The sequence below is a fragment of the Dermacentor andersoni genome, chromosome 5 (assembly GCF_023375885.2).
Source record: "Dermacentor andersoni chromosome 5, qqDerAnde1_hic_scaffold, whole genome shotgun sequence".
NCBI lineage: Eukaryota > Metazoa > Arthropoda > Arachnida > Ixodida > Ixodidae > Dermacentor > Dermacentor andersoni.
Genome location: NC_092818.1, coordinates 65,069,480 through 65,093,135, shown reverse-complemented (window position 1 = coordinate 65,093,135; position 23,656 = coordinate 65,069,480). Strand labels below are relative to the sequence as shown.

The following is a 23,656-nucleotide window of genomic DNA, read 5'->3' as shown; positions in this document are numbered from 1 at the left end:
CACTAACCTAAGCCAAAGGAAGCATTGCCTAAGCACACGTACTGCAGCACACGGAGGAAGTTACGGCAGCTAGGCTCAAAGCGCGTACGAGGTGGCCATTTTGAAATGCCGATGGTGATTTGGTAACGCAGATTTAGGGCCGTACTCGATTCTAATGCGCACGCAATCTTTGGACCCATTTTATCTGAAAAAAAAGTGTGCATTAGATTCGAGTAAATACGGTAAATGTGCTGTGAGACAGCTTACGTGATGCCATGCAGTCTCTGCACACCCACTCTTTGCACATGCGGCAGATTACGTTTAAAGCAGGGTGCATGGATGTGTATGTGCTCAGTCCCACTCACAGTCTTACGCAGCCACTGCTGAGACGCGCGCCAACTTAAACCGGTAGGGCATTAGGATTATCGCTTACTAAAAGCGTGCAGTAATCTACTAATGCCACTACGCAGCACGTGCTGTAAAACAGATAGCTGAAGATGCTTATCGCAATAGGTTTTGTGGCAACAGCTGTGAATGCGGCTTGCGATGACTTGCGGAGATTTGCCGGTACTGGAATAAGAAACTGTGTGTGCCATCGTTTTCACGTGAGAGGGGCGCGCGGCTATATACTGTTCTTGGTCGAGCGCCTTTTCTTGTCCACATGAAATCTCGCGGCCGGAAAATGTATACAATCGCAGTCTGCAGCAGAGAACGGCAGCTTGTTTCGTTTATCACCTATATGAAACAGATAGGCGAAGATGCTTATCGCAATAGGATTGGCAGTGATAGCTGTCAATGCCGTGTGCGACGACCCTGGAGAAGATCTGCTGGTACCGAAATGAGAAACTGAGTGCGTGCCGTTGTTTTCACATGAAACGGGCGGGTGAGTATTGTGATGAAACTGCTGCGGCGAGCAGCTACGTACTTTTCTTGATTGCACGCGCATAGCGTACATTCTTGTTTACATGGGATCTAGCAGCCGGAAAATGTGCCATAGATTGCAGTTTGGTGACATACAGAACGTTGGTGCCGAAAAATCGTATTTTCCGAGACCGTATGAACCGATAAAAAATGAGTTAACACTATTAGTAATTTTTTTGTGTTCGCGATCGCAAATGTTGGCGCCAGGAAAATGTACGCAACGGGAAAGTATCAACAAGGTTCTACTGTATGTGCATACAAAAGTGGCCCTCTGAATCTTAAGTCATCACCGCTCGCAGCCATGGTTGGCGGATGTGTAACTTCCTTCCAACCGGCAAACTCAAGGAATGAAAGCGTTTAACAAAACACAACTGGCCACGTACCACCATGCAAAGGATGAGCAGGTTCTGCATTCTCAGAAGCAGGAGGCGGTGCTGGTTCAGAGGGCGCTTTTGGTTGTGCCTTGGGTGCCTTTGCTCGCTCGACGGAGGGTTCCTTTGGCACGTCTTCGGCAACTGCGGCACTCGACGACTCGCAGACAACGCTGCTCTGCCCTGAAGTGGTATCCTCCTCTCTCTCGTTCGCCGACTGCTTGGTGCCCGGCTCAGTGGCACGGCGTTGCTGTTTCTTCTGCTCTCGCTGTTCCAGTTTCTTCTCCTTCCTGAAAGAGTATTTAACGACCTGAGGCTAATAATACAAATGCTTCAAATTGGTGTGATTTCTCGCAACCACCGAAATGTGACTGCTGCCACTAGGGGGTGGAAATTGCCCTTTGTCACACAAGCAAGCACCAAGTTTTCCGCTTGTTAACACCAAAATGTCTCTAGAAGAATTGGAATAGTGCTAGTTTCAAATCAAAATCGGATAAATACAGCAGGCTTCCATTAATTAGACTCAAATTTATTAAACATTTCAGTCAATTCGTTACTGAACAAGGTTCCGGATGGAACCTGTACATTTCTTCGGGCCAAAACTTTTGAATTTTTATAATAGCATTTGCAAGACAATTCCAAATTCACTGGTCAGGATGCACATGCCTGACCCAAATGATGATGCGAACAGCAGCAGTGTCTTGTCTTCGTGGCGCCTAGAGCACAGTGAATGCACCCAACAAATAACATCTGCTAAAAACACCTATTTTATCTTGCGCTGGAAAGCATTTCAGGCGAAAATAGCAGCTTACAAATAACGATTACAGCGCTTATCCAATTAGAATGTGTGCACCCTCCCCCTTAATAAAAACTGGTCTGAAAATTGCCTGTATGGTGCAATCAGATATGAAACAACTGTGTTTGTAGCATTTGCAACAGCCAACTACCAGAGGTGAGGGAACAAACACAAGTTAATGACATCTTAGTTGAAATTAAAAAAAAAAGAAATGGGCATGGACAGGACATGTAATGAGGAGGGAAGATAACCGATGGTCATTAAGGGTTACGGACTGGATTCCAAGGGAAGGGCAGCATAGCAGGGGGCGGCAGAAAGTTAGGTGGGCAGATGAGATTAAGAAGTTTGCAGGGACGACATGGCCACAATTAGCACATGACCGGGGTAGTTGGAGAAGTATGGAAGAGGCCTTTGCCCAGCAGTGGGCGTAACCAGGCTGATGATGATTATGACTATCAGAGCCAGCCTAAACTGCATCATTGGCAGTGCCGTCACAAGATGGCAACAGAACAAGTTCTCGCATAGCTACTTTGTCTAATTATGAAAGCTCATTTGAAAGGAAAGTTATTTTACATGCTAAGCTATAAGTAACAAGTTGTGTCACATGTTTTTGACATTTTCCTGAGAAATGCACGAGTCACAGGACGAAATGGTGAGTCGAGACATGGGCCACCATCCTGTTTGCAGTTGTTGCCGAGTGATTTCAAAAATGCAGAATGCACAATGGACTGTACGTAGGTGAACATGTTGTGGTTCATAGACAGTGATAAATTGTGGTCTAAGAGTAACGACGACGGACATCAGGTGTAAAAAAATTTCAGTTCTGTGAAGGTAGACTTGGATGGCTGCCATCCTTTCTTTATTGACATAATAGGAGGCATGATACACGTCTCTGGTTAAAAAATTTGGTGCACAGTAAATTTTTACCCGAGCCCATAAAATATGCACGTGTGTTCGATTCAGAGCTGTCAGAATAGAGGCAAATACTGACAAATGAATTGGTAGTGCTTTGGCGTTTTTTATGGCTTTTGTAGCGTCTGGATAATTCAACCCGATTTAGTGGGTCCCATCAGGGCTTAACTAAAGAAAGTTAATAATATTTGAAAAATACAGGGTTTCAATATTGAGTCAAGCATGCCAAGTACTTCTGTGTACCCACAAGTATAAAAGAAAACTGAAGGAAATGAAGTTGCAAAAAAAAAATGTAACCCATTTTTTTTTAACACACAGTTCTACTCGAAAGCAGCTCGTTGAGATTTATTTATGGTGTAACACACTAAAGCAATACTGGGGCTACTGGCAGGCTAGAAGTAGAAGTGCTTTATACAGCATATAGGACTCAATAACCATAGCAGTTTCTTATATTTAGGCCTAATTAGGGGTGCACAAATATTCAACATTTCAAATCAAATAGACTTATTCAATTCGAGAATTCATTATTGTAAATTGTCAAATACAAAAGACGTAACATTTATTTGAGACTCGAGGTAGACCAACAAAAGGAAGGACAATTTCGAACAATTCGGCTGCAGGAGAGCCGTGGTTGTTGAGTGGAGGCGCCAGTTCCAGAGCGAGTCCACGGAAAAGATATCTGCTCTACAATTTCCTATCATTTATTGATAAAAAGAATGCCTCCCTTTTAGACAGACAATATGTGAATTCGTGGTCTAAATTCTGGCAAAGCAATTTATACTTGGCCACTTTGCATCCCCCTAAAAACAATTTGCAGTGCTGTAATATCCCACTCACCTTCTTCAGTGAACACAGCACTCTGTCACTGTCACAGTGCATCAGATAATTGAAAGCAGTTATCATTTACTAGCTCCTGAAATAGTTTATTGTATTTGCCAAATGGACTCCTTCTCAGCTTCATCTTTCTTTAGAAATAGGAAAGCATTCTATATTTGATTTGATACTCGAAGGTAGTCTTTCTCAAAAATTTGCATTCGATTGAATTAGAAAATTTTGCTGTTTGAACATCCCTAGCCCCAGATGAAATTGCAAAATTTCCAACAAGCATTCCATACTCAATAGTCACCTATACAAGTCTTGCACAGATGACAATACTACAATGTAGCGATCAGGTAAAAGACAATTACAAGCAAAACAATGTGGAAATGTTTTATGTTATCAGTAAAAAAATTCTAAAGAAGTGTGGAGCAACTAACTTACTTTGTTTTCTTCTGCTTCGGCGCAGTCTCGACAAGCAGCTGGGTATGGACAAACTAAGTAGACAAAAAAATAATAATTAAGATTGAAAACATAATAAAAGACTATATGGGACGTGTGTAAACAGTATTGCGGTGATTTGGGCTTGTTGGTAAGACATCGTGAGGCTTATAGCGCGTGAAAAAGACAAGAACGAAAGGAAGACGTGACACACACAAGATTGTTGCAAGTTGGCGCCTGTGTGTGTCCCGTCTTCCTTTCGTCCTTGTCTTTTTCACGCGCTATAAGCCTCACAATGTGTAAACAGCACATTTTCTTCAACACACATATGCGATAACCAGTACAGTAGGCAGCCTATGTCTAGACTTGCTTAATCGTTCGGCCTTTGTAGCGGCACCGATGGACTTTGTTTGATTTTCCACAAACGGAGTACGTACCTGCTTCCCTACGGTGCCATCTTTCTCAATGGCCTCAACTTTCATGACAACACCGCAACAGTCCGGAGTTGGGCACGCCTCGCCAAGGAACCCCTGAAGAAACGTTCACAAAAAATTAAGTCTGCAGTGAATGTCACTGAGGTGTTGAAGGAACAATCATGACAGCCCAAACTCAATGGCGTCTTCGCTTTACTAAATGCTAAGCAATAAATCCACGTACCCTACTCATAGTACACTAAAACCTCACTAATTCAGATTTCATGGGCCCGAAATAATCAAATGTCAAATTATCGAGGGTATCAAGGAAACAAATAAATGCTATGTCAGCATGCTTTATTTGCCGAATGAATCAGCAAATTGTGTTTCCATTTTGCATAAAAGCAGTGCAGAAGCTGCAATTCTCATTTTCTTGCCACTGACTAGCGCTTTCAACGGCGAAGGCCTTGCAACTTCCTTCCCAGCGTAGCAGTGGCGCGCGTCTTCATCTAAGAGAAACTTCTCACTGCCATGTGCACATCTAAATTTTTTTCACTAGTGCGCTGGCCGCCAACAGATTGTCCGTCCATTGCGGCATAGCCGGCACTCTTCACCTGCTGCCATGTTTGTGACAATGCATGCGCAGCCACTGCAGCGAGTCAAACCGAAACTGGTGTTTGCCGCAACCACAGCCAACGAAGCCGTGGCTGCTATTGACGTGATCATGGATGGCGATCGTGCAGTTCTTAAGGCATGTGGACGACACATGCCGAGTCAAAATGACACTACTGTTTGCCGCAACTGCTGCTGCAGATGAAAGCGCGGTCACTTTCGAAGTGATCATGGATGGCGACTATGCAGTCGTGACTGCATGCAGCTAACATGTGCACTGCACTAAACTACTGTTTGCTGCAACTGCTGTGGACGTACTGACCCTCACGACCATGATTGTAACGCGAGGGTTGACTTTCCAGTCAAGTGAAAATAAATAAATAAATAAATAAATAAATAAATAAATAAAGCCTTGAATGTCATGCCTGATGAAAGGAAGAACAAATAGTGCCGTTATTCAAAAAATCCCAATTCGGGAACAAGTTCTCTTGGGCAATCCCTTTCAGAGACAGTTGCTCTTTCTTGAAATTTCGTGTGACTTGGCGCTGAAAGTATCCCCGACAAGTGCCTTAAGCACTGTGCCAAGCCCGCTATCAGTGCCAAGGGTGCTGTCAGCCATGTACTTGGAGTGGTTTGGTGCTGGGACAAGCCAAGCCTCACGAAAAACCATCTCCGGAAGTGACTGCCTGAGAGCCACATCATCTTTGAGCTTGAGATACTTCTTAAGAGGTCGCAAAACCACCTCATTTGGGGATGCTACCAGGCTACCACGAGGTCCACAGAGCCGTTCTGACTGGCCTCAGATTTAAAGAGGGCCTCCCATTGGTCTTGCCATCTGATGATTGCTGACATTGAGCTGCCAAGCTCAACGGCTATTTAAAGAGGCTTCCAGCAACTATGAACAATTTTTAAATCATTACCTGAGCAGAGACACTGGATACAGCCTACATCGCATTTCAATATTAATGAAGAAACCAAGGACAAAATATGGCACATGAGCTATAGAATATGAAACTGTGTTTAAGCACAGTATCAGTACAGCACAGCACAGCACAGTAAGCACAGAAACTGTGTTTAAGCAAACTGTGTTTGCCTTGGCACCAAGACAAACCGCTATTGAGCATTGTTTTGTCAATAAACAATACGTACCCTAACATTGTTGAAGCTACAAATTGTGGAACAATTCACAAATTTAAATATGCAATACTAAACCTGCCACTTTCTGATCCCAACATGTTGAATGAATGTTAATAAGTATTGTTTGATGTTAATAGTGATGTTAAAATGTTACATTCTAAATGTATAACTTAAGCTTGTAATGGAATGTTTTTCTTTTTTGCAGTGCTGTATAAATTTATTTACTTGCTATTTTGCAAACAGTTGATACTTTGCAGTGTGTTTAAAAACTGTACTGTAAATAGTTTTGATATTTTGTTTTATTAGCTGTTGTATTTGGTTTTATTAGTACCGATACTTATACACTGCTACTTCTGCTGCTCTAGCGAGGTAAAGGCCTTAGTCAGGAGGTTTACGCCCTCCTTTTGCCTTACCTTGCGGGCAAACCTTGTATTTGTTTTGCCCAAAGAAAGAAAGGCCAAGCCATGACAAAGTTTCCCACCCCTCCCGGCCATTAAAGTTGCTTATCTCCCGAACCGCGCGTCATATCGAATGCATTACATTGCTATAACATCACGAATAAACAGAGTCGAAGCACTAAAGCCCACAGGGCGCTGCAGCACCGTAACCATAACACCAGTGACAAGCACAGTGAAATTAGCGTTAAAAAATTATGGTGTTTTATGTGCCAAAACCATGATCTGTATATGAGGTACATCATAGTGGGGGAATAATCTCTGGAATAATCTGGGCCACCTTGGGTTCTTTAAGTGCACCTAAGTCTAAATACCTGGGTGTTTTCGCATTTCGCCTCCATCAAAATGCGGCAGCTATGGCCGAGATGTGAAAATGGCAATTCCAACAAAAAACCAAGTTGTGACTTCAAGCAACTTGTTTATGGATTGGATCGAGACATACAGATTGCAAACATAACGACAAATACCGCGAGATTTAGAATATGTTTTAAAATGGTCAATCATGCCGTTATTCGTATGTAAAGTGAGGGTCGAGTTCAAGCAACGAAAATCATGAAAAAAACTCGCCCCAAAGGGTGTACTGGCACGTCAGTTCCAGAGAATCGATGGAGTGTGCTTATTTTTTTCCCCCCCAGTGTATGCTAACATGTAACAAGACGACACAAGCAATGAACCTGTTTTTAGCAGCAAGCAGCACCTTGTTTCACTAAGCTGCCAGTGTGCTAAACTTCTGCTGTTTATCAGCAGCGCTGCAAGAATGTGCGACAAAGCTTTTCTTACCCCTATACCACATATCATACTCGGCAGGCAATGCTGTGGAAGCTACACAAGTACAGCTGACTACAGTTATACGAGCCTTGCAGGACAGCAAGATTTGGTTGAATCATCCGAAAAGTTGAACAAACAAAGGCAAAAACTAAACTATCTAAGTCCATTTTTTAAAAACATGTTTTTTTAAATTATGATTTCTTGAAGTAGTCCATCACAGTGTACTGACTACCTCAATACTGCAATTGCAGTAACTATGCATGTCGTCCCCACTCAGTGACCCACAGATCCCCAACACTGCCGTCGACGCTCACAAAATGCAAAAAAAAAAAAGACATCCCCCAGAGCACAGTGCAAGTCATCATTATCCTTGCAGGACAGGTTGTTGACATCATCATTGACGCCCAGGGAAGCAGTAGTGTCATTGCTTAATTTATTGGGTTGCTGTGCTCATAAGGGCACACCAGTTGTGGTCAAATTAGTCATGCGGCATGCTTTCGTGTTCGAACTAAAGTTTTCTGTCCAAAGAAATGTATTGTTTGTCACCAGGACTTTGCGGTGCATTCGAATTAACTGAGATCAAATTAATGGGAGTATACTGTAGAGCAATCATGAAGTTCCCACTCCACGTGTTTTGCAGTTCAGCATTCCTAATCTGCAACCCTTTAGTACAACTGCAGTTTGTGGACATAAGGTTACGTCAAACTGCACCTATTCGAGCACCCTCGTGCTTACTATAAGAGGTACTACGTTTTAGTCGCAAATGCAAGCAGTGTGCCGTAGCTGCTAGTCCCAGAAACGTGTTGCTCCTGCTTGTCCATTGGCAAATATGTTGACATATGCGACACTTCCAGCATAATATGTCATATTTAGTGACATATAGGCGCTAGACTTAACGTTGCATCGAATTAGCATGTACATCCAGAATTAAGTTGAGATATCTCGAAAAAAGCAGGCCAAAGTCCCCCCTCATTTTATATACCTGTCTGCAGCAGAATGTGAGTCATCGCCTGGCAACCTACAGCAATCATGTTGGCAAACGCATAGCCAAAGCTGTACTCATATCCAAATGCAATTGCTGGCAATTTCTTTATTGTTCACTGTGTCTTCTCCGATTATCCTGTGTGTGATTTGTGTTTATATTTACTTTGTCTGGCAAATGATGAGTAGCACCATGCAGAGGCAGTTTTCAGCAGTGTTCATGATAATAAAGGTTGTAGAATTTGCTGAAGCCAACGGCAACATGGCCACTCAGCGTCAGTTTGACATTTCTGAAGAAAGCACGAGATATTGGCAGACACAATAAGGTAAACGGTTGGCGGGCGTCATACAGTGCGCATCCAGATTGAGGATGCACTTGCGAACATTGTGTGGGGGAGAGAGAGAAAAACACTTTACTTAGCCTAATGGCACAGCCGGAGAAACCCTCAGTCCAGAGTCTCGCTGGTGTAATCCTTCAGCTTTACACTAATGAAATCTGCTAGGTAATGCTGAGCTTGTAAGGCGGAAGCACGAGTCAGCCACACAGCCAAGAGAGGGGAAGAGTGTGGAAGGGAGCAGAGCATTGTGTAGGAGCTTCATGTGCACGCTACCAGTGACAGTGCAGTGAATATGCTACAAAGCTGAAGGACCAATGTGACAACAAAGGTGTTTTGGCAATTTCCTTGCTTTCTTTTTTTTTTTTTTTTTTTTTTTCACTTCATGGTAAGGGGTCAATATATTCTGGTTTATATGGTTCATGACTCACACTTTCTTTTTTTCAGATGTGACATGCTGTTTCTTAGGACACGAATGCAAGCAGTACGAGTAGTCTCTCTAGCCGTAGTGTTTTGCTTGCCAACTATGAAACGGAGAGCAAGTTTCTCTTTCACCAAGCACAGGTCATAGGAGACCTACCTTTTCGCTGAGGTTGCAGGACTCTCGATACTCCCTCCAGCAGGCAGGGTGGTACTGAATAAGGCACTTGGAAGCGCAGTGCAGCTGCTGGAAGCCCTTGAAGTCGGGATCGCTATAGTAAATGGCCTTCTGCAACGGGCACGCCTCGTAGCAACACATGGCATCCCACTTTGGCGGTGCCCGGCACAGAGCCTGCATCTCCTCCATCGCATTCTGCATATGGAAGCACGGGCGAATGTCTCAGTAGCTGACAGGCTGACTGCACTCCCGAGTGATTCCAGATAATTCGGAATTCTGGACTGTCTTCACCAAGCCCGATTTATTGGCCGACACTTGTAACTGGATGGATGGCACACAGATGCAGGCAAGGCGGCCATGCTTGTGAATAGTGGATGCTTAGATGATCACCCGCGTCTGATAACTGCCGTGCACAAGCATAGATACAAACTTGATTGAATGCTGAGCGGTAGCCACATGACCAGCCGTGTAGAGCCAGATTGCTTTCAATCTACCCCCTTTGCCTTTGCATGCTCTCTAAGCTGCTTGTTGAGGCTGAAGTCCTGTGTGCCTCACGTATGACTTCCTGCAGCTAAGTAGACTCTTAAAAAAGTTTGCACCCTTTGAGACTTATCTTGTCCCAAAACAAGAATCGTCATCAGGCTTGCTTGAGTTTCCTTTTTTGAAAACTGCACTCGCTACTTTCCTGTCAAGAATGCTACGTCACGCTGATAACGTGTATGCCAATAGTGACCTGGAAGTATCGAACGTGCAGTGTTAAAGAAAGAAAATGCGGGCAAGAGAGATTATGATTATTGTTGTAGGACAAGATAAGTCCCACAGGGTGCAAACTTTTTTAAGAGTGTAGGGTTATCATCATACAATGACAGTCCTTTAGCAGTCTATACGATTCGCCTCTCCTTTTCCCCCATCTCGTTTCTCATGCAGTTCTTTTTTTTTATCCTGTGAGGGCACCAACTAAATCCAATTTAACGCCCTTTTTTTAGTACATTTGACAGCTGATTGTGCCTGTTACAGAGCGCTCAAATCATGCATGAGAAAACCTTCAGCCCCCCCCCCCCCCCCCCTCCTCGTGTCTCTATGCAGACAAATTGATTAAAAAAAATTGATTTAAAAAAAAAGGGGGGGGGGGGGGGAGAAGACAGCATGAAAGCGTTGCATTTATATTAACCTGAACTTCAACAAACCTGAAGTTGTGACCTCTTCGCATTGTCGACCTTAGTTTTCGTCTCGGGCCATAGCAGGTTCTCGTTGAACTGTATACCTTTTTGAAGGATACTCAAACATTTTTCAATGTGTGGCAGCGCCTCTGAGAACCTGCATTCAGAGAGCAGCGGCCATTATTAATGGTATATTAAGAGCTTCACAGCGCAAAACATTAACTCATTTTAAAGCTAACACTTATGTATCTGCATAGCTTTCTGCAACCTCTTTGACATGGCTTTACAATAACAAAACGTTTAAGAGGGTTAGCCGCATTTAGGTGAGAGTGCATGTAGTAATTTGACCATTAGATCGTCCACACAAGTGTGTGAGCTTGCACATACATCTGTACATGCTAGAGCTGTACGAATATAAACTTTTTTTAAATACAAATAGTAAGAATCAAATATCAAACAGCCAAATGCAGACACATTTTTTAACAGCAGGAATTCCTATATAACTAGGCACCACACGTGTGCAGTGAGTAGTGCAAAATGTACAGCTATCAGGGAAAAGGAAGCAGTCTTAAAAAATCACTCATTAAAAGAACTGCATGAATAGCCTCTCAACCATTTTATAGCCTAGTTGCAAACAAGGTTTCAAAGAAAGAATGACTGCTGTACGACTAACTTTCATTAAACACTAAATAAATGGTTGCTGAAACAACATCGCAGGTTGCAGAAAAAGAAGAAAAAAAAAAAAAGCTGCTGAATCATTTGTATGCAGTAGACACATGAAAGAGGTCTCATTGCAAGGAACACATCACAGGTTGTAGTGTAAAAGGTAAAGCTGCTTGAAATTGAAATTCGACTTATCATGCAAATAAGTAGAGTTGTCAATAAATTTTTCTTACACGGAAAGGGTAGAGTCGCTAATGGTATTTTCTTACGTGAGAAGGGCCGCAAAATTTTCCAAATAATTGGGTTATCGGAAAAAACACATTTTGACTGAGAAAAAAATTAATTTTGTTGAATTTGAGAGTTGCTGATGAATGACAGTTTTATGAGGAGTCGAAGAGACTGTCACATAGGCAGTACAAATGCAACGATAGCCACGCTGTCACGTCCACTCTATCCCAGCGGCTGAGGGAGTCGTCCACAGTGGGATGACGTCACGAAATGCGCTGGCAGCGGTGAGCAAATGTGTTTTCCTCTCGCCTCAACGAGTTTCCAAAATTCTGCATTACGCAGCCCCTCACTACTAAGCATTGCGGGAAGACAGCGCACATGATGCCACACCATCTCAGTATAACCTCTATGTGCACACGTGGGAGGTTAAATCTAAAAATGGGTGGGCGGGCTGCATATGCAGTCAACTGCACCGACAGCCATGGCAGCACTAAAAAGAGGTGTGCACCCCCCTGCCACCCCCCCCACGCTCTCTCTCTCCCACAATTTGATAATCCTAAGGCCTCACACTTAACAGCGCAATGCTAAAGCCCCAAAGCAACCACGACAGGCAAGACTAGGGTTGGCAAGTTTCAAGAAGCTTTACTGGGCTATGACAGCCTTAATACGTAATACACTTGAACCTCATTATAACGAAACAGGATATAACAAAATAATGGATATAAGAAAGCAAATGAAATTCCACTGGAAATTCTCATAGAGATCCATGTATTTTGAAACTTGTTTGAACGAAGTGAAATTGTCGTGCCAATTGATACAACTAACTAGATTTGTTTCCGAAGAGAGGCAATAGAATGCATACAAACAAAAGAGAACAAATTAGGAACAAGCAAATACAAATTTATACAATTTCTAGTCACACTGTGTCTGCAAACTGTCGTTCCAGACAGGCTGACACCATGTTGCCTGATGCTGACATTCTCTAGTAAACATGTTGAAACAAAAAATGACAATCCAGTTTGAATAGTAAGAAGTAATATCTATTTTGTTTAAAAAGAAAACAGAAGGACGGTGTTAGTAAAATACACAGCGAAAAAAAATGGTAAAATCAATTTCAAATACGAATGAAAAGAAGATGCATACATAAGTAAATATTTTTGAATATTAGCTATTTCTATCAACTGATAGCAAGCTCATCGGTATGAGGCCTGACCTTTGTCACAACTAAGATTCTCTCTCAGCAGCTGCAAAGTCAACGTCAAATGTCCTGACATACTCAGCCCGTACACATCATCTCAGTGTTGGGTTTCACTGCTTTAAAGAGTTTATTTTGGTTTGAATGAGGGACACCTGCATCTGGGCGTCAGTCAACACTGTGTTTTTTGAGCTTAGGCTCCTTCAAAGAGGCGGCGGCACGCTTCCTTTCCCGTTAATTCCTCAATGCGTCGGTCCTTTTTGTTCTCATCCTCCTTCTGCCACGCGTTCACTCCATGGATCATTTGAAGCATCCTCTTGGTCAGTTGTACAGTCAACATTCGATTTTTCGGACTCCCTAGGGGCCGCAAAAACATCAGAAAAATCGGGCAGTCCGAAAAAATGAGTGCATGTATTGAACTGCCCTTAAAGGCTAAAATTGCCTCGGGCACGTCCGAAAAGCTCTTAAGGCCTGCCAGTACACTTATTAGGCATATCGGTGCTCATACTGTGGCAGGAGACAGGGGTGCACGCGTGTATAATTAAGGAATACATACTGTGTCCCGTGACAGTTGCCCCTTCCCACGCTTGTTATGCTTCGCCGCTTAACAATATTGTACTGAGGCGAAGCTAACTTTCGGAGACTGGCATTGCGCAACACACTGTGCTCTGCGAGCTTCAAAGCCAACCGTGAGGATTACAAAGGTGGAGCTGGTGCCATTGCTGACAGCGGCGAATTCTTTCAATGAAAAACACAGCACCGCACAACAAGAAGCTTAATAGCGAACGTAGAAGCAGCTAGGCCTAACGTTGCCACTGTGGTGGCTACGGCTGCCAGCAGATCTGCGTGCGAGAGTGCCAGTTCGAGGCGGCGAGATAATCAAAATGGTGGCGGTGGTGGCTTTGATTAATGCAATTTCAGACCTGCAGTCAGGGCAATATACATTGACTGTATGGAGCTGTGTGAATTATCAGGCATGTCCGAAAAATTGGGTGTCTGGAAAATCGGCCGTTAACTACTCTGGCAATACCTCGTGCCGATGACACTGCATCAATGACGATTCATTGCAATTCCTCTGTTACTGGAGCCAGCATTAACACGACTTTCATTCCCTTTGAATACAGTTACAGCTAATTTTCCCTGATGAGCACAAATTCCCCGAGTATTTCGAGACTATTCAAATTCCCTGAGAATTCCCAGTTTTCCCGGTTGGTAGATGCCCTGCCATCACAATGGAACACAAGGCAGCTATCTAAAGGCTGTTGCGTCAGGTGTTAAAGGGACCCTGAAACGATTTTGACGATTTTCTACAAACGTATTGAGTTTAAGTTAGAGTAGGTCCTTCTGATCATTAATTGACGCATCGAAGTGTTCCGTTTAAGGCATGTAATTTATTATAAGGTTTTAAAAATGTACATCGCTGCCGATCGCAGAACACTGCTCGGCTGAATTTTCAGCTGCCCCTACCCATTTGATGTCATTTACCTAATTGACGTCAGTAGGGCAAGCTATCCAATTGGCTGCCCAAGACGCGTCATCGATAGTTTTTCCAGCAAATGTTGTTCGTAATAGTTGGAATGCGAGTTGTTTCTATAAAAAGAAAGTAACAGAAAGAGAATGCACAAGAACAATTTCTCAGTACACTTAAGCACTTCCGGCACACAGCAAGTGTCGTCTGCTTGTGTTATAATGTGCTTAGTTTTGAGAGAGCTCTGTGGTCAGAGTCGGTATGTCTTTTTGCGAGCACCATGATTCACCTTTGTTGCTTTGTGGGCTGCAAACGTAGCGACTGGCAATATGTCAAGCTGTGACATCGCGTCCCTCTGCAAGGCAGCAGACGAGTGGAATAGCTCCAGTGCATCAGACTGTTGTTATCTGATAGGCACCAGGATTTGCACGTTTGCGGCCGTCGCTTTACACTGGAGGATTACTACCACAATATTGTTTCGAGAGTCCGGTATTCTGGTAAACGCAAGCGCAAGGGGACAGAGCCTGGCCATTTGACCATGCCGTTTCACGGGATGAGCAGAAGCGCAAACGTGAATGGTCTGCATGGTGCAGCTACCTGGTGGCACAGTGCTCAACCAAACACAGTAGCAGTAATGAAGTGTATTCTCCTTTGCCGCTGGTGTAAATATTTCACAGGATGGCAATCGATAACACATTGTTTTTTGTAAATGTTTAAAATGTTTTGCACTTGGTTAGAGCAATATTAGCTCTTTGTTTGGCTGGCTAAGCTCTGCCCCACCAGGTGGCTGGACCTTGTGGACAGATCAGGCTGCTCACGTATGTCTATGCTAAAGTTCCTTCATCAGTTTAGTTTATTCCTCCACCGTTCCGTTGAAATGCCCAGCTCGCCTGTGGTTACCGAAATACCAGACACGTTCGGCGCTGTGACAGAATGTTCTCAACGCACGCTGCTTCGATAGATCTCGCTTGGGGTCGACTGCCAAGCAGCTGGCAGAGAGGTTGGAGAGGCTTCGCGCACGTGCTCCTGGAGAAACGGAAGTAGATGACATGACGTGCCATCACGACGCAGAGCAAGTGAAGGCGGAGCTTAGCCCCAATCACTCGGCGAACGAGTTGAGGAGAAAATGCATGGCTATGGAGGAGGGTAACTTCTAATAGTCCGTAACTCTCTTAATTTGAGACACTTTACACCATGCTTTACACAAATTGTGGTGTGAATGATTCATTTTAGCTGTACCCTACGCCTCTACAACGTTTGACCGAACCGTTTCAGGGGCCTTTTAAGTCATGTGTTGCACATGCCAAAGACTTTTTCGTTCTTTTACTTAAATTTCATCGCATGCATGGCAGTGTGGCGGTTTCGCAGGCCACAAAGCCATCTTGTTGTTTCAATGTTTACAACTGTACACCCCACTGGGCATATATTGCAGTTAGTGACAATAATGGATATAACAACGTAACGGATATAACGAAGTAATTTCGGCTCTCCCTTCAATTTTGTTATAACAAAGTTCAAGTGTAGTACTTTGGAATTTGTGGCCCCACGATGACATACAATCGAACCTCGATATAACGAACACTCGTATAAATAAGTAAAAAAAAAATATCTCACTGCTATTATAGTGCAACAGATGTATATTTATGACAATATTGGACATAACAAAGCTATTTTTGTGTTAGATGCGACTTTGTTATAACAAGGTTATAACAAGCACGGGGGGTTTCTGCACAAAATTAGCAAAATAAATATAACCATAATTTTCACTAGTAACAATAAACCTATTATTATGAAAATAACAAAAATAACAGTTTCGGAACAATACTTTATCACTCTAAACTAACTTGGCATTTTCTTTATGTGCCCACTTAACGTGCAACATAGCATGGTACACAAATGTTTCTGCACTGAGCCCAGATCTGTATGCAGCCACTGCAGCTGGCAACCAAACCAGCGACCTCGTGCTCCGAGCTAACATGGTAGATATAATGCTATCTAGTACGATGCAATTTGAGCAAGCTCGCCCATGTTGGAAAGAAACCCTCACCTGTTCATTTTGACCAGGGCCTTTGTGACACCATAGTACGCCAGAGGAAACACAATGTCCTTGTGATTGTTGATGATGCCGAGAAAATATTCGACCGAGTTTTTCAAATCCTACAGAGCAAAAGCAAGAATGAGTGTGAGGGCCACAGCGGCCTGCTAGACAATACAGCTTGGTGCAATCTCTACCTCCAGGGCTCCCATTCCAAGCAATGCATGTCCGGCTGCGTATTCCACAAGTACCACGTCCAGCTCGGTGAGATTTTGCTGAAGAAAGACAAACCATGAACAGATTAAAAAATTATGCAGATCCAACACACATCTTGGAATCTATCTGAAGCGAAGCTTTCATGAAACACTTAATCAAATGCTATAAATTTGGCCATTTCATGCCTGCCTCTTTGGCATAAAGGAAACCGAACTCCCTACATCTGCGCTCTGCAATGTGACACACGTGGCAGTCATCTCGGAGCTTGCTGGCGCTCGCCCGATAAAAGTATACCTGCGACTGTGGCCTAACAGCACTTAACTGCTGTGCCGGGGAACCGACGTTTGATGCCACCATTGGGCATGTAATGCAATATTTATTTGACACTCCAGGCACATTTCTGTTGTCGTTGCCATGATGCTCTGTATAAAGTCTAAGTGCAATAACCTTGTTAATAACTTTGTCCAAGGCAATAACTTTGTTTCCCCACAGCGTATGCTGTGAGGGAAGTGAAAGCGTGCGAGGGTGAGCCTAGGAGGGTAGCTTGATCTCATGCTTGCAAGGGAGGAAAGCTGGGAGTAAGCGTGCAGTCTTCCATTGCGCGCAAGGCACCAGGGGAGGGGCCGCTGCATATGGCTAGACTGAGCGCAGTCACGCGGGCCCCACCTTAATGTGATTTACTATGGGCACAGTCTAAGTGTGCCAAGGGCTGGTAGCAATTCACATGTGCTGTGTTTTCACAGCTTAGTTCGCTTTGAAGTGAGAAGGAGCACGAAGGTCATGTGCTCGCTGCTGCTGCTGCTCTTCCTCGCTCCATCGCTTTGACAGCTAGCTAGTGTCCGCGGTCATCGAGTGAGATTTGTTCATGTTTGCCTGGGCTCGTGTGACACCACGCTTGTTAATTTAGTTAGTAAATATTTTTAAAGATCATTAAGGGCGATAAAACTACTACCTTTACTTCGTATAGTGTGTTTGCTATCGCAATTGATGTTTCACCTTTTGGGCAATACTGTGACTTCTTTTGTTTTGCAAAGCATTATGGCATTTGGGTGGCATTTTCTGCACCACACAGGCTTAGTCGCATTTGCTCCATTGTGCATAGAAGGGCCCATTGTGTCTCAAGAGTAGTATACAGAATTCCCCTAAGCTGTGGTCATATGCACGTTGGCCAAACAGGCAGATGTGTCAACATATGCCTAAGAGGACACAGAAATTAGTTAAATGGTGCGCCATCCTCTCATCTCGCCTTACATTTTAAATCATGCCTGTGTAAACCTATCTTCGAAAACACAGTTATTTTGTTTTGTCACCCTAACCAAACCACACAAGAAATCTCGGAAGCCTATTATATCACCAAAAATGCCGCACTGTGCGTAAGCCAACCATCCTTATTACTACATGATAAAGAATCCAATTTTATTAATTGATTCTCACACGTGCCTTAGATGCATGCTGTTTTTATACCTCATCTTGACAGCCCAAAGTGTCCATTTTCTATATATGTATTTTTCCATACGTGCATTAAACATCAGCAGTGAGTCAGCGTGTGAGGTGAGTGTTTCTTTTCCTACGTCTTTCATGTTTTTAGCGCTCTAAGTTTTTATTAATATGCGTTACCAACTAGCCCACCTATCCATCCTTTCTTTTTCTCTTTTAGTATGAGTTATTCAGCAACAAAGCACCCAGAAGCCATGGTCAGGAAGCTCCGAGAGAGTTGGCAAAGAAATCTTCCCTTTAGTACTTGTTCTGTGTTTTATCTGTGTTAGCAATACAGTCACAGCCAACTTTCTGCAGTAATGAAGGGAAGCTTCCACACGTGTTAGAACCCTTTTCATAATTCTAACGCCAGCTTTCCTGCGAGACTCTTTTCTAGTCAACTTTACCAAACAGCATATAAGTAACAGATGCTTGTATATTATGACAGATAAAATATAAACCTGCCCTGCAGTGGACTTCACTTCAAAACCACAATGCTAAGCTGCCACATTTTCAGGAATATCATTGTGAGCAGCTTCGTTTGACGACTTAGGCAAAAAGAAAGCTGGCAGACTTGTTTGGCCATGCCGAATCACAATCCAAGTTCCATCTGATCACAGAGCCTCAGTTAGCAATGGTTGGCTAAAAAGGCTTCTATTACTTTCAACATAATCACCAACCAAAATTTAAAGAAGCGCAGCAAAAGCAAAGCTTAACAACTCACCTTTTGAGCCAGCACTGTCTTGAAACCTTGCAATGCTACCTTATACAGGCCATTTATAAGGTCATCACACGATTTTTTTAAAATGTCCTTGGTCTGCTTGTCACTAACAGGTGGCATCTGCAAGTTGCAAAATTGACAAGTGCCCATAGACACAGGGCTATTAGCAACGTTTGCTGGAATTGACCCCAACCTGTGGCCAAGGCGCCAGTTTAGTGAAGCCAGAATATAACACAGACTGGAACAAATTTTATGGCTTTACCAATGCGTAAGAATCACTATAGGCACTATTAAGCTTGAAGCAAGTGCTTGGCCCTGGCTTAGCTGGAGAAGCCTGCACTTCCCGCCGGTCCGCGGGTCCCTTGAATGCCGTAGAAACTCATTTAAGGAAAGGTCTCAGTAGTTTTGAAGAGAGCAAGGAGACGGCAGCACACGGCGCCACTTCACCAATGGCTTACTCTGACCAATCAGGCTGGCCAGCCAGATCCAATGAGGGCCAGAGTTTAAGAGGCCAAAAATGGTTGCGAAAACACTCCACACGCACAATCGATTTCTGCCCCCTGATACAGGTGAGCGTGAGAACGGTGCACCACATGTGCGCGAAGTGACTGTCAGGTATGGCGCCGTCTGCCGGGCGGGAAAGCACATGCCCGAGGAGCCGTCGCGGTCATTCCCGCACACCGACGAACTCGCAACATTCGCAAGAAGAAAGAAAAGTGCCCCGCGGTATACTCTCTTCACAACAATGTACAGGGGTGGGACTACCCAAAGTCATCTTGGAGCAATTTTTGGAGTAAGTTATGTTATGGAGCAGTCTGGAGCAGAAAAAATTGCATTTTTGGAACAGCGCAGAGCAGCATCTTGGAGCAATTTGGAGCAGACAAAATTTCATTTTGAAGCAGTTTGGAGCACGCCAATCTGAATCTTGGTCGAATAATGGAATGTGGAATATGGCAGCACACACTGAAACCTTGATGAAACACAGAACCAACAAGAAGCACATCATCGATTTTTTTGCCGTTTTCTCATTTTTTTTTTTCATTAAGTAATCTTTTTCAACGAGTTGTTAATAAATGTCTGCTTGAAAATAATACCATTAAAAATCACATTCCTTCTACAAATTGATACCATACATTCTAATATCAAGCATTTGCTGTAGCAGTAAAAAAATTGCTTACTAGACTACCCAAAAACTGCCCATTTTTCCGCGGACAGGAAAGTCTTAAGACCTTTCAGTGTGTTTATTTTGTGTCTGCGCGATTCACTTTCTGAAAGGAAAGCCCATGGAGGGCTTTCCCATACACCTACACACAAACCGCATTCTGGATACAAAAGAAAGGTAAGCAGAAAGCATTTGTGTGCACATGCTTTCTCACAAAATGAAACTCACACAATGATTGTTTTTCAGCCACACGAGAAGCATGCCGAGCCATTCCCAAGAGAGCTAGCCCCCCTTCAGTGATGTCGTACATGAATATGCAAATTATTGTATGTTCTCTATTGAGTGAGAGGGAGAAAATAATAAAGCACCAGTAACTATGAGCACACGCGTTCAAGAATTTAATGCTTCTATCTTGTGCACAATGCAGTGGCCCACTTATTGGTTCTGTTGCTGAGTGTGTCCAATGTCAGTGTGAAGTGAATGCTGCTCATACCTGCTTCGTGCCAGAGTCTTACGCAAAGACGTAGGAGCTAGAGCTTCTCCTGCCACTGCGTGCAGCTTCGCAAACATGGAAAATAACCTTTACTGTACTCATACTGATTGCGGTATGCTAGTATCACACTGTGATCGAGATGACAAAGCTGGATAAAAATGAAGCACAATGTACAATGGTAGCACGCAACACAAATATGATACTTGTCTTTAGAAAAACAAACTGTACTGTACTAGATGTCGTCTCTTATCTTTCATACAGTGCCTCGAACGCTAAAAAACAGCTGCGCAAATCTTGCAGAAAAAAAGCTCGGCCAAATGCACGACTTTGCAAGTGCAGCGAAGCAGACGGCACAGCAGCTTCATTGAAGCAGATGACACCACAAGGTGCTCTCGCTGAACGATTTCCTTGGTTTATTTTTCTGATTTCAAATGTGACCGCATTAAAGAGGACCCAATTACCAGCATTCAGAGACTACAAGAGAGCAGAAAAAGAAAGCGCCAGAGCTTTTGGTACTAGCCACCACAGGCTACCGATGAACAGCAAATACGCTGTGGCCCGCTCTCACCTGTGCTGCTTCTGCAGTCCCCTCACCATCATCAAAACCAAATCATGGCGGCTACCTACAAGTACTGGTAATTCTGGTCTACAGAATCTACTGGGATACACCACCTAATCTGTAACATTAAACTTTCTTCCCCTGGCACAGCCAGTACAAACCCAAAGTTTCTAAAAGATACTAAGACATACTGATCCATCTTACTTCCTATGCCTTTTTCGCAGTCCCAAGAACATGATGTACTCCCAGACAAGTGGAAGATTGCATGAGACTTGTAGTAAACATTACTCGGAGAACTATAGACCCATTTCACCGACTAATATGCTTTGCAAACTGATGGAGCATATCATTTGTTGTCACCTCTTAACAGCTTGAGAAACAAACATTATTCACCACACCACAGCAGAGGTTTACAATAAATTACTGCTGCGGGACACAGCTTTTGTATTTCACTTACAAATTATGTAGCGTTCTTGATTGTTCCTCCATCATAGATTGCATTTTTATGAATTCTGCGAAAGCATTCGATTCGGTATGCCATAAATTACATCTCTTTAACCTATACACGCTTAATGTTGGCCCTACAGTACTAAAATGGATAGAATGCTTCTTGTCTGGGCACACGCCATTCGAAACAACAAGCATAACTCTCCTCCTTGTCCTATTTACTATAATATCTGGAGTATTGCAAGGGTCAGTTATAGGACCCCTTGCTCTTTCTTATACTACATTAATTACTTGCCTAACAACATTTGTTCTTCCATAAAACTGTTTGCAGATGATTGCGTTATTTATCGTGAAATGTTAACTACTGACCACTCTACACTTCAATTGGACCTAAGTAATATATATATGCATGGCGACAGGCTTGGGTCATGGAACTCAATAAATGTAAGGCAATGAGACTTAGTCGCTGTACTCACAACACACCGTGTACCTTTTTTTTTTTTTTTTTTTGCATTCCCCCAACACATACCCTGGCATTTATATTTCTCGGAACCTTTCCTGGAAAACTTATGTTGAACACACAACTAGTACAGCTGCAACTCGATTTAACAAAGTGATGACCACACTCAAGTTATTTCGTTAAATCGGGTAATTAGGAATATCGAGTAGGGGACTTTTCCGTCCTTCTAAATCTAAAATTGTAATGTAGCAACACCCAAAAGGTAGCACGGCATTGTATTTGACGTTAACTCAGGTTTGCGCACGTAAGAAGTCTGCGAGGGCGACCCAACTACCGCTACCCCTAGCGTCATTTGGTATGTAAGAACGCTAGTGACTGTTGAGTACGTTGTTTCGGGCATGGGCGCAGCGTACAGCCTCGTCAAAATAAAGCTAGGGCCGTGACTAGGGTGCCTAGATGTTTTAAAGCAATAGCATTAGACCGCACGCTCAAAGAAAAACCTATCTGCGTCAAAATTAGAAAGAACTCTTAACTTTTCTTACTCATTTATTTCTGGAAAAGCTTCGTTAAATCGGGTTTAATGCAAGCTAGTTTCATTCTTTCCGACTGATGACAACACTGAACCTTATTGGTACTTGTCGGGGGATGGAAATTTCGTTAGATCCGGAATTTCGTAAAATCTGGTTTCGTTAGATTGAGTTTTAACTGTATTGTTAATTGTACTCTTATTCAAGCTACCATCAACTTGGAACTTTCGCTTTATAAAATGTTTAGGCCCAAGTTTGAATATTCATCTTTCATTTCGGATACTCATGTCGGTTCGCAGCTATTCAGAATTGTGCAGCACATTTTGTTAACTACTCGTGCACAGCAAGTGTCACTTTACTTAATTATAATATTAATTTGCCTAACCAGTCACTGCGTTGCAAGACCTCACATCTGTCTGTTTCATAAAACCTATCATTGAAATCCTAATTTAAGCAACTCTTTTGTTACCAGCAATGTACATCTCTTCAGGAAGCGATCATTGGTTCAAGGTTGACATGCCGCTTGTCGCACTAACCTGCCTTTTAGTTCTTTCATTCCCACAAGCCTCAACTGGAACCACCTTGTTGCTTCCATTGTTTCGACTGTCAATGCTGACAAATTCAAGAAAGCCTCCATTGCTTGTTGTAACCACACCACACTGCTTAAATGTGCTTAAACTGTAGAATAAACAATTTTCCATGCTAGCATGCTGAAAATGAACACAATAAATCCAACTCACGTTGTTCTGCTCACATTTGCAACCAAATGACAAAGACCAAATTATACCTAGTTTGAACTCTCAATACTACACCCTGCAAGTACTCTATTACAACCAAGTACTTTAAAGCCTGCAAAAAACAAATTAAGAAACTTGCCTGCTGAGTAGGGGGTGGTTTGGATTGCGTTGTAGGTTGAGGAGCCGCTTCATCGGAGGAGTCCGAGTCCGACACTAAGTCTGGAACCTTTCAGGCATCAAAAGAACAACAGCTGTCAGAACCTCCTGCTTCGGAATGCCAATATCTTCTTTTTTTTTTTTTGAGCAAACAGAACAACAAACATAACTTACAGCAGGTTTTGCCTTTTGCTTGTTTGTTGCTGGTTGACTGCTAGAAGAAAAAGAAGGCAACAAACTTTTGAGCTGGAATTGACAGGAAAATTGTGATCTACCTGACTGTAGCACAAGGCCACAAAGAAAACCTATATGGGTCTCTCCACCTCGCAAGTCTTCCACAGAACCGATTTGCCATATTCAGCTGAAAATGATTGCTTATAGTATTAAGAAACAATACAGTGACAGACAGTCACAATCA

At 43.1% G+C, this 23,656-nt stretch overlaps 1 protein-coding gene across 9 annotated transcripts in view; it reads right to left on the bottom strand.

The window, feature by feature from the left end:
• The window catches only part of LOC126531958 (uncharacterized), a 206,992-nt gene that overhangs the window by 106,012 nt on the left and 77,324 nt on the right, over window positions 1-23,656 (bottom strand). For 8 of the 9 annotated variants that reach the window (XM_072288186.1, XM_072288187.1, XM_072288191.1 and 5 more), the window contains 10 exons: window positions 23,413-23,452; window positions 23,222-23,308; window positions 18,701-18,817; window positions 16,482-16,559; window positions 16,297-16,406; window positions 10,723-10,852; window positions 9,518-9,730; window positions 4,674-4,766; window positions 4,240-4,292; window positions 1,284-1,561 (listed from right to left, as the gene is read on the bottom strand). In XM_072288186.1, coding sequence (XP_072144287.1) covers window positions 1,284-1,561; window positions 4,240-4,292; window positions 4,674-4,766; window positions 9,518-9,730; window positions 10,723-10,852; window positions 16,297-16,406; window positions 16,482-16,559; window positions 18,701-18,817; window positions 23,222-23,308; window positions 23,413-23,452 — 1,199 coding nt within the window. The remainder of the gene's footprint in view (window positions 1-1,283; window positions 1,562-4,239; window positions 4,293-4,673; window positions 4,767-9,517; window positions 9,731-10,722; window positions 10,853-16,296; window positions 16,407-16,481; window positions 16,560-18,700; window positions 18,818-23,221; window positions 23,309-23,412; window positions 23,453-23,656) is intronic. The other variant, XM_072288188.1, reaches the window with a different exon arrangement.